This window comes from Pteronotus mesoamericanus, unplaced genomic scaffold (assembly GCF_021234165.1).
Source record: "Pteronotus mesoamericanus isolate MK-2021 breed Mesoamerican mustached bat unplaced genomic scaffold, CSHL_Meso_final contig_74, whole genome shotgun sequence".
Lineage (NCBI taxonomy): Eukaryota > Metazoa > Chordata > Mammalia > Chiroptera > Mormoopidae > Pteronotus > Pteronotus mesoamericanus.
The window spans coordinates 9,729,917-9,741,923 of NW_026555247.1; the positions used below are offsets into that span (position 1 = coordinate 9,729,917).

The 12,007-nt window shown below is 38.0% G+C and overlaps 1 protein-coding gene across 5 annotated transcripts in view; it reads right to left on the minus strand.

Annotated features, from left to right (window-relative positions):
* Positions 1-5,922: 5,922 nt before the first annotated feature.
* The window catches only part of CHST9 (carbohydrate sulfotransferase 9), a 232,973-nt gene continuing 226,888 nt past the window's right edge, over positions 5,923-12,007 (minus strand). For all 5 annotated transcript variants that reach the window (XM_054583487.1, XM_054583486.1, XM_054583488.1 and 2 more), the window contains one exon: positions 5,923-7,870. In XM_054583487.1, coding sequence (XP_054439462.1) covers positions 6,779-7,870 — 1,092 coding nt within the window. In that variant the 3' untranslated portion in view covers positions 5,923-6,778. The remainder of the gene's footprint in view (positions 7,871-12,007) is intronic.

Below are 12,007 nucleotides of genomic sequence, written 5' to 3' on the forward strand. Positions count from 1 at the left end.
CCTAAACTTAGGAGGAAATGGATGGATAAAATATAGTCCTATAAAGTTTGTGACAATTTTTCTGCTCTTTGGGGACAAGAGTCATTGTTACCCCTTCCCATGTTTCAGAGCTGTGTTTCTGTTTTCCCCAGCTCCCTAAATGTTGGAGTGGGAGAGGGAAGAGGACAGGGCACTAAGAAGCAAAGATAGTGGAATGTCACTGGAAATGCTAAAGTCACACAAGATATTAGCAGGAGGGGAGTTTTATGAGCCAGATAGTGAAGTCCTCAGAGAAAGCTGGAAACTAGGCAATTTTCAGAGTTGTGGAAGGGTGGGGACTCCTTTTAAACAGGAGTAATGTTGAAGGTAAGTCATGGGACAGCAGCCTGGATGCATCAGTGGGAACCAGTTTTTGTCCCTAGCCACTGCAGTTCCGAGGGCCTGGGAGAATAACTCCTCTCTGCTGGAGGGGACGGGGAGAAATGCAGTTGCCAGGGGACCAAGTGGCTAAGACAGAAGGGTGCCAAAGAAAGGGACTGGATTTCTCCCAGCACCTTTGTTGTTGTTCAAAAGAGATTTCCTCAGACAATGAAATATTGTTTGGTGATTCCTCTGGGTATAAGACCAAAGGACAACCAGCATTCTGAGTGAGGATAAGAAAACCCAGAATGTGATGACCTCATGGGTTGCACAACACAAATACCCTTTAAGAAAATGATCAGGAATTGCTTTTCCTTGGGAAGCTTGGTGGATAAAAGCACACACACTCCAGAGCAGGAGTTGAAAGGTGGGACACGGGGGAGCCAGCCGGGCAAGGTCAGTGAGTGACGATGGCCGGCTGAGGGCGTGACCCGCGAGAGCCCTCTGGCTTCTCTAAATGAGCTGACCCCAAATCTGCCCAGCTAAGTTCAGGTGGGCATGGAGGATGCAGGGTGTCAGAAATTCCCTATTATTGATAAAACAGTTCCAATTTTCAAATGTTGGCAATTAGTTGAAATATTAAATAAAATGTATTGTAGGCCAAACCAAACATAACTGTGGCCAGATCTGCCCCGTAGGCTGCCGTGTGTGGTCTCCGCTTTGGAGCCAGAGACCTTGCCAGGAAGCGGGCTCTGGGGCTCATCATTCAGCCTCTCTGAACTCAGCCTTCACATTCATCAAATGATGGGTAGAACAATACCTTCCATTTTCTGGATAAGGATTATACATACTCTTCATGTCATTAAATGAATGTGTTTTACCAGTGTCTGATACCTAGCAAGTACATAGTAAATGGCCTTCATATTAACAAGAATCATGCATTTTTTAAACATTACCTCCCAAAGCTTAATAAACAAATACATTATCTTAGAAATGTAAAGGATTACTATGTCCACAGTTATACTTTAGGTTAAGTGTGACTACTAGCACAGAAAAGGCATGTGGTTTATTTAGATCACTTCCCTCAATTGTCCTGCCTTAGTGCCTTCTCTTTACATCCACTGATCCTATTGATGTCTGAGAGTCAAAAGGTAGAAATATACACATCATACACTAAAAGAGGCTTAGAGGAACCTTTAAACTACATCAGTAAAAACATTTATTAGAGTAACTTTTTGTGCAGTGCTTTGCTAGAAATGCTGCAAAATGAATGAAACAGACCCAGACCTAAGACATATTCCAATGACAACAGAGATTTTTTATATTTATATGAAAACGGATATAATGACTGAACAAATTAATGAAGCCACCGCCCACCCCCTACTGCAAAAAAAAAAAAAAAAAAAAAAAAAAAGAAAAAAAGAAAGAAAGAAAAGAAAAACAAAGAAAGGAAAGTGAGGGATGGAATGCCGAGATCTATTGGTAGGAAAAGAACCTGATGCACATCACATCAAGGGGAAATCATTGTGCAGTTTTTCTATTGGTCAGGGAGCTCATGAAGTATAAGATTTCAAAACTAAATAATCTAAAGAGATTTCCTGGTGAATTAACATGAAATGAATGTCCAGAGAGAGAGGAGAATGTTTCCAATAGAGTGTAAGACTTCAGCAGAGGCTTAGAGGTGGGGAAAAATGATTGGTGATGTGGATTTGAATAAATTTGCCTGGAAGGATTGGTCTTAGTGAAGAATTAAGATATGAGTGAGTGGACTATTTTGAGAACTAAATGATGTGAGGTCACACCCTTCTGTTGAACTCAGACTTGCCTTATTCAGGTAGGGTATTCCCCAGGCTTAGGAAGCCTGCCCTTGTCTCGCTGAGCACTTATTTATCTTGACTTTTTTCATGGTGTTTTTCAGTTGGTATAATTTGATCTGTTTCTCTATTCTTTTCTGTAGTCTTCCTAAGCTAGCTTTGGGTTTCTAACAGGTAAACCAGTACTGGGGATGGGAACTCAGGCAAAAGAGACCATGCAGAATTGCGTAGTTTCCAATAGGAGTTGTGGAGCTTTCCCTTCAGCTGACTTGCTAAGCCACACCCACCTTCAGTGGCCATCAACTGCTGACAAGGGAAATTGGCTCCACTCTCTCCTTCTTGGACTGTGTTCCCCTTAACCTTGCCCACTCCTATAGCTGTCTGGACTTTCTTGTCAAAATGATATTTTGTTTTCATTAGGCTAAATTTGTTCCAGGGACTTTCCCTCTCTTTTTAAAAACATCATGTCTCATGATCAATGGGGGGATAAAAAAATAAAAGGAGAGGGGAGGAAGCTAATTTCTTACAAAATCTTTGAATCTGCCAGTTTACCTCAGCAGGAATATAGGGATAAGCTGATTTGAATTTTAATAACTGACTAGCTAAACACATGCATGTACGTATATATCTACATTTTATTTAAAAAGTTTCAGGGTACCAAATGTGTTTGTCTTTAGCTGTTCTGAGTATAAGTAAAATAAAGTAAAAGGAAATATATAAGTTGATAGTATTCTGAGAGTTGGTGGTGGTGTTTACTGCTTGTATTCATCTTGCTTCCTTACCTAATTATCAGCTGTGTTGTCTTTTTCGGGAAGTTACTTAACCAAACGCTGCTTTAGTTTCCTTTACTAGATATTGGTGGTGGTGGGGTGCATGCAAAACACTTGACTATTTAATATTTGGTTATGATTATAATAAATATTATAATGTCAATGACTGAGATTGAGAAAGTATGACCCTAAAGATGGGGCTAAACAGCCCTGGTTTAAGGTTATCAAGCAATTGAGCTACTACTAAAAGCCTTTGGCCAACCATTCCTCAAATACTGGAGCATGATGGGGATATTAGTCATGGGCAAAATTTCTGCTTTGCCATATCCCATGAATGCCTAGAGGCTAAGAGGCTCTAAGATGCTAAAGGAGAACTGACCTTAGGAAGACGTTTACTGCAGGCCCAGCTTAATAATTCCAAATTCTACTAATGCAGCAAGTGATCTTTTCAAGGGGAACTCTAGTATTCAAAATTATCTGCATCTGGGTATATATTCCCTGCAGCTAAATATTATATATTTTAGATAACAACTTTTAAAAAAATCCTCACCCAAGGATACTTTTCATTGATCTTAGAGAGAAGAAAGGGGGCAGGGGAAGAGAGATGGAGCAGAGAAAGAGATGTGAGAAAGAAACATCGATTGGTTGCTTCTGGTACACACCCTGACTGGGGATCAAACGCACAACCTAGGTATGCATCCCGACCAGGGATCGAACCTGCAAACTTTTGGTGCATGGAATGATGCTCCAACCAACTGAGCCACCTGGCCAGAGATAGAAGATAATACCTTTTAGAATAATAATGACTCATGAATAAAGTGTGAGAGTCTTTTTTTTCCTCTTTCTAATTATAACTGGTGTCCAAGTAGTTCTTGAATTGCTAGATAATATTTTATGGAGTGTGAAGTTAGAGAATTTAGCAAGTGGCCTCACATTGCCATTGACTTAATGGGTAATTTCAAACACATTTGAGAAAATCGGGAAGTTGGGTGCCTTGTACATACATTTTCATTGAAATTTATGGCCATTTCTGGGCACAATCACACCAATAATGCATATCTATATGTAGTTTACCAGGTTAAGCAACTATGGTTTTGGATTTAATTGCCAACTGATTAAGAGTAATTCCAGACTCGGGAATAACAGAGCCAAGGGGCCTGCTCAGGGTGTTACTGCTGCCTATGAAAACAAATAAAATGCTTAGGGTTTAATTGGAGGACTTATAATTATACCTATAGCAGGCTAATGTTAAAATGGAAACATTGAACATCTGGAAGATGAGTCTAGATTTGGTCACTTGCCTTTGGGAATGTAAACCTACAAAACTGTGACTGTCCAAAGGAGCGGTGATGCTCACACCTGGGGTCCGCACACGAGCAGAGATGGCAAAGATGGTCATGAACTGGTCTGCAGAGCAGAATAATTCAGGAGAGATAAATGGAATGGTGTATTGTAAGGAATCTAGGATGATGACTGACTTCTTTGGCTGTAACATGAAAAGAAGTCATTTAAAAGGAGGAGTAGGTACATAAAAAATGTGTTCTTCCTTGGTAAAAACACACATGGTCACTGGACCTCACAGGCACACAGGATGTGAGCTGGCATCAAAGAGTTCGTTTAGGAAGAGAATGACTGAATCACCACCCACGATTATGCAGACTCGGTAGGATGGGCCTGGAAGGGAGTGTGTAGAGCAAAAGATATAGAGTAGCATTGATAGTTTTGTGCATCATTTTTTTCCTCACACTCTTCTATCACCAGTGCCAAATAATCTCTTTCTCTCTCTCTCTCTGTCTCTCTCTCTGTCTCTCTCTCTCTCTCTCTCACACACACACACACACACACACACACAAATTCATCCTCTCAAGTACATGTGAAATGTTAATTAGAGAGACAGGACCCTTGTTTCCATTATTTTTCTTTCCACCATTATGAAAAGAAAGGTTTTTTTTTTTGTTTTGTTTTTAATTTATTCCTTATAGGATTTAGGAATAACTTTGAGAAAACTGCCTCTATCCTTTATAGCAGATCCCATCTAAGAACTAGTTTATGTGGTTTATGAATAAAATTTCAGGCTTTTTAGCATATTTTCTATTCTCTCTTTCTCCATAAAAAAAGATAATTTCAATGTCTCTCAGTTACTAAGATTTCACTCTACTTGGTATAGCAAAATTTAAATTACACAACTTAGATTCCTCTAGAGTATAACTCCTTAAAAAAAGAGAGCACAGCTTGAATGTGGTCTAGAAGCAAGAGGAAATGGGGTGGAAAACTAGTAAAAGATTGGTTTAGAAGGCTTAATACTTATTAGCTGGCAGCCCATTGCTTCTCCCCACTTGTTGGGAGACATTGCTGGGAAAGGTGTGTGTAAAGAATGAAGCAGTTGATGAATACTTAGCCATGGTATAAAAATCAAAAGGAAATAAATATGACTATATCTTGGTCTGTTAATATTCAAATATTAATACCTACTTTTCTTTTAGAGACATTACTGAATATTTACTGACAAAAAAATGATGGTTTGGGAAAAGAAACATGTTCAAGAAATGCATTTAAATGAGATTTAAATGACATGTGGTTTGCTTTACTCATGGTAACAGCTGACTAATTGAAATGAAGTTCCCATCCAAATGTGCCTTCTACTTTAGAACTCATTGGAAAAAATTTCTAAAATGCATGACAATGTTTCACAGGACTGACACGTGGTCTTATTTTCCAAAGGTTTGGATTTAATATTTGAATGCAATAGTATTTGACTTTTTTAGCACATAATATTTAAACTTAAAAAGAAAACACCCTAGTTTATTTATGCATAAGCCCATTAAAATATTTCTAAGGGCTCCTGCTATGTTTATTCTCTAGAACATAACCTATCACTGAAGTGGTATATTAGTTTTTAAGAAGTCATTCCCACACTGAGTAATTAGATCAAAAACAAAAGCTATTCTTAGAATTACATTTCACATATATGCTCTAAATGCTTTGATCCAAATAATATTCTCATAAAACTTTGTGATGGTTATTCCGTCGTGAAACAATCCCCCGCCTCTGCCCAATTAAACCAGAATTAGGAGCACATATCTGATGAGGCTTAAACTTCTCAACTGCCTGCTTCAGAAGTAAAGACCTTTATTGGTTGTGTTCATTTGTCTCTGCATAGAGGGCTCAAATGAGAACAGAATCAATTCCCTTAAGTTTTTCTGGAAGAGGAAGGTTGTTTTTGTTGCTTTGATCTTAGCATGTTGTGCATTTTTTATTGGCTGTTGAATATAAAAAGCCATAACCTCATCTGGTTTTTCTCCTATATTCTCATACTATAAGTCACATAATGCCCTCCAACCTAAAGTAAAATGCCCAGGTCCAAAATATCATTTCAAAATTGATTTATCATTGTGGCTGATAGAAAGATTTCCAGGGTGTAAAACAACTATCCAATATTTGATTAATGTGCCACAGACTGCTAAAAATATATCCATGCACTTTACGCAACAGATTCTAGGATGTAGACATTCACTCATGCTATTTTAGATCCCTTTTCCTATCATTGTGAGAGGCTGTTGGAACTAATGTAGCAGCTGGCTAGGTTATTGCTTCTATAATATAATCCATAATACAAAAGCAGCTCTTTTCCAAACACTTTAGAGCAACTCAAGTTGTTTACATGTCTCTGTTAGGTAATTTTCCTATAACTTTGTGCCAATTGGTGTCATACTATTTGGTAAAAGCCTTCATTAAGTCAAGACAACTGCATTTAGTTAAATTTCTCTCATGCAGAGAATTAGAGGAAAATTACAGTCAGCTGATTCAAGGCCATCATCATGAAGTAAATACAGTGTTTTAGAAAATGAATGCAAACTACAAAAATGGAGTTGTATAATTAAACATCAAATAGTCCAAGTAATAAAAGTCATAGATTAATTGTCTCTCAGTTCTAGTCAGATCCTTTAAATATTGTCTCACGACCTGAGCGTTGGTTCTTTCATCAGAAGAGTGCCTGTCCTTAAAGTTTGGAAATTTCAGCTCTTTTGGAGCACCAATCAGCTGTAAGAAGTAATTAGCATCTTCTTCCAAAGTTTCAAATTTCCCAACAAAATCATAGTTGATCAAACATGGATAGCAGAGTTTGCTCACCTTTTCCCAGTGAATGTCCATGCCTACTGGACGGTGGGAATCCAGCAAGTAGTGGACAAACTCTTTGAATTTGACTCCCGATCCATTATTTAGTGCTTTTTCACAGGCATTTGGCCGATATTTCTTTATAATCGCTTTCCCAAATACTGGATGGTAATAACTATTGGGGTGTTCAAATTTGTCCCTGAATGCTGACACTAATCTTTCCATGGGGTCACGAACAAACACAGCTTTGGTGTAGGTATTCAAACGAGTATATATCCCTTTTAAGTCAAAGCTGTCTAGCTTTTTCAAGTGCTTCCCGTAATGAACAGCATCATGGGAAATGTTGTATGCCGAGGGAGCCAATCCATTTAATACCATCAGAACTCTTTTCCAGTTGGAACAGCCAGCCTTTGGTACTTCACAATATAAGATTTTGTGTTTATCTTCCACATAGATCCTGGATACCATGTGAAAAAGATGTGATTGAGGATGACTCACTCCACCATATTTCTTGCAAGACTCCTGAAGGAAAGACCTACGTTTCTCTTGGGTTGCATCAGTCCCCTTCCATTTGTTGTCTTTGACTAAACTTTTGTTTAAAGGGCGAATGTCCAATGGCCAACTCATTTCTCTGAACTTCTTGAAAAGGGTCTTAGTTCCTTGATGTTTTTCAATCAACTTAATCGTTGGTGGCTCTGTGGCCTTCCCTAAAGGTGGACCCTCTCCTTGTGAGTGACTGGTCTCTGTTAGGACCCTAGTAGACCTCTCAGAGTTAAGTAGAAGATTTTCCTTTTTTTCCGTGGGATCCTTGAGCATGTGGAACTTGAAATTCTGTTAAAATAGAGGAGAAATGTTGAAAACACATTTACAAATGTGGGTATACTGATAAGAGTGTTAACACATTTGTTTTAAAATACTACCAGGGAGAGCACATTTCATATAAGCTACTAGAACAATTCAGCAAAGCATACCAAATATATATTTTGTAGTAAGCTTCTTCACAGAAAACATAACAATAAAAAATGGTATCCATGCATCATTTTGAACTAAAGCTTTACATTATATTTTATGTATATTTGGGCTACTTATATGTTATTATTCATTTAATGCTAATGTGCTGCCTTACACTTATAGATTTTCTCATGTTAAATTATCTGAATTACACTATTGGGATAAAGTGCAGTTATTTATTTGAATCTATTGTCTTGGCCAAAAGGTCCATTTAGTTTTTCCTGTAAAATAAAGGACACATTTTTCATTTTCACGAATAACTTTACTGATTTGGATATTTTGAATATGTTGTCTATCTCCTGCTATTGGCTTCTAGTATATAGAGTCCAAGTGTGTTGCTAAACATCTTCTAATGCATAAGACACTCCACAGCAAAGAATTATTTTGCCAAAATGTCAGTAGTACCAAGAAACTTTGCAAACCAGATTTGACATGCTCGATCAGTCACAGCATCTTCTTCATACACTACACAAATTTTTCTTTTGCATTTCAGTTGTGTTTTTACATTTATTGAAGTAATAAAACATAATACATGGAAAATGTTGCATATTTTTCTTCTATCTTCAATATTAAAATGACTGCACAAAAATTCACTAATTTTGATAAGTTTTTTTAAATGCATGTTGATACAGCAATCTAACAAAAATTGTTTCAAGTGAAGTTAAAGACAGCTAAACACTACTAGAGCCACCATACAATAAAAAAATTAGATGAACTTGTTGGCCAACCCAATATGTTCATAGTAAGCTCATTATTGTTTTTGTACTATCTTTGCATCTATGGTTATCAATGACATAATCTTTCAAAATGCCAAAAAAGAAAAAGGTATCCACAAGATGGATATGAAGGGACCCTGAATGTTGATCTTAGCTTTGCCTGTAAGGCAATAGAATGTAATACATTCTGTAGGTCAATGATCCTTTAGCTGGTAAGGAGTATTACTTTCTAGCACTTAGTCTTCCTGGATGTAGATACAAATGTAACTGTATATGAATGGGCATTTCTGTTGTTTTTGAGGCATTCTGTAATAACAGTTCAAAGTCATAAATTAAAACTTAAAATTGTAGCAAGGCTAATTATAAAATCCTGATAACCACTTTAGTTTTTTTCCCCCCTTGGAAGATGTTTTATTTTTTATAAATGCATTTATCACAATTTAGAAACCATAGTCATGTTATCATACAATTTTATTTATGTGGAGGAATCAAGATGGTGGAGGAGTGAGTAGAAGTCACACTGACCTCTTCCCAGGACCAACCTGGAATTACAACTAAATTGTGAAGAAATCACCTGGACCAAACAACTGAACAATAGCAAGAGAGGAGCCTTGTAACCTAGGAGACAGAAGAATCAGTTTTAGCACAATCTAACTGGTAAGGAGTGTGGTAGAGACTCAAGAAGGGGGGCAGGGCGCCCAAGGGAAGCAGCACGAGAAGGATATTGAAATGGCCAGTTGGATCCCTCTGAGAAAAGTGAGGTTTAAACCCAAAGCGGAGATCTCTAGCCTACAGCACCAGAGCTTGAAAAGTACACAGATAACAACCAGATGTGAAAATGGTAGGGCTGCTCTCTGCCAGAGAGAGGTGGCTGGAGATGCAAAGAACCATTTAAAGGGCCAACGCATAAATTTTTATTTGCAGCCACTTACTCTGGTCTCTGGCAAACGTCGGGGCAGAGTGGCCTAGAGACACCTGAGGAGAAACTGGGGAAGGAAGCTTTGGGGAGAGAACTGAGAGAATAGTTGGTGGGATCTCTGTGCTGACTCATCCCTCATGCAGCAGTAGCCATCTTGCTCAGGCACAGACCACTCCTGTAAGCAGCAGCACCATCAGAGGACCCAATAGTCCTGTCTCCAGGTGGGGTTCCACCTTGCCCTGTGCTGTCTAAGCCACCTGCTGAGTGCAGAGTGGCAGCCACAGATAGTAGATCCCTGGCTAAAGGGGCGCAGAAAGGTCTGCAGATACTTGAGGAGAGACTGGGGATGGAGGCTTTGGGGCGAGAATGGAGAGAGTAGCTGGTGGGATCCCAGTGCTGACTCATCCCCCATATTGCAGCAACATGAGGAGACCCAACAACCCCACCCCCAGGAGGGACTCTGCCCCACCCTGAGCAGTCTAAGGTGGCCTGCTGAGTGCAGAGTGACTAGATTAACTTCTGAAGGAGACAGCCACTGACAGTAGATTCCTGGAAGTCTTGAACAGACTGCCTAAGGTCAGACAGGGACAACATCTGACATCATCAGAGGCAGATCCAGAAAGTAAAAACAGTGGTCTCCTACCATAGAAGTTCACACCACAAGTCAGGAAATCAAGACAGATCAACTTAAGAAGCAGAAGCAAAAAATAAAAAATAAAAAAGAGTCTCACAAATAATAAGAAGACAAAGAAATACCCCTCACTCGAAGGGAATGGAGGAATCCCCAGAAAGAAAACAAAATGAAATAGAGGCAAGTAAACTATCAGATATTGAGTTCTAAACAATGGTTCCAAGGAAGCTCAATGAGCTCAGTGAGCTCAGAGAGAATTACAAAAACTACAGGGAAACTATGAGGAACTTATCTCATGGTGATGCAAACTATATCACCATGAAAATGGACATAGAAACTATCAATAAGAGACAAGAGGAAATGAAGAATACCATTTCCGAAATGAAGAATACAGTAGAAGGAATCAAAAGCAGGCTAGATGAAGCATAGGATCAAATCAGCGAGCTGGAGGACAAGGTAGAAAAAAGCTCCCAGAAAGAGCAAGAAAATGAAAAAAGACTAAAAAAGAATGAAGAGGCATTGAGGGAAATGCAGGACAACCTGAAACGTAATACTATTCTTATAATAGGGATAAAAGAAGGAGAAGAGGATGAGGAAGGGAATAGAGAATGTGTTTGAAAAAGTAATAATGGAAAACTCCCCTCATTTGAGGAGAGAAAAAGTCACACAAGTCCAGAAAGCACAGAGGGTCCCATTCAAGAGGAACCGAATGAGGCCCACTCCAAGACACATCATCATTAAAATGGCAAATATCTAAGACAAACAGAGAATCCTAAAGGCAGCAAGGGAGAAGGAGGTAGTAACATATAAGGGAGCCCCGATATGGCTAGCAGCTGACTTCTCAACAGAAACACTGCAAGCCAGAAGAGAGTGGCAAGAAATATTTCAAGTCATGAAAAGGAAAGGCCTGCAACCAAAACTGCTCTACTCAGCAAGGCTCTCAATTAAAATGGAAAGTGAAATAAGGAGTTTTCCCAGACAAAAGAAGGCTCAAAGAAGGCTGGTTTTCCACCAAACCAGCACTGCAAAATATGCTAAAGGGACTGCTTTAAGATGAAGAAAAATAGTCTGTGAATACCCAGTTCCTTTCATAGTTGCCAATACTGATATTACCAATATTTTTTAATATGTATTAATCTGATTGTGACAATGATGTGTTATTTTAATTGTTCCTTTATTATTTGTTGAAACTAAACCTGTTTTTGTATATTTCTTGCCTATTTCTATTATTTTTAAAAAACTTTAAATGAATTTTTGGTATTCTTTATTTTTTTTATTAAGTGATTGTAGAATTTTTTTCCCTAAAGAAAATACAAAACAAGCCATTAACCCTTTTTTAGATGTGTTGCAAATACTTTTCTATTCTTTGTCTTTTAACTTTTTTTATATGTATATTACTGAACAGTCTTAAATGTTTAATATAGTCATATTGTCAATATTTTACTTTATAACTTCTGGATTTGAATATTTTACTTCAGGGTAAGAAAAATATTAGTTTGTATTTTCTCCTAAAACTCCTTAGATTCTGCATATCAATTTTTAACTCACCTGACTATTTCTTGTATAATGTGTGAAATAGGGCTCTATATTTGTTTTATTTCAAGTAATAGTGGTCCATGTACCTTATTTGTTGAATAAACTTTATTTTACCCATTGATTTGAAATATTAACTTAATCATATATTACAATGT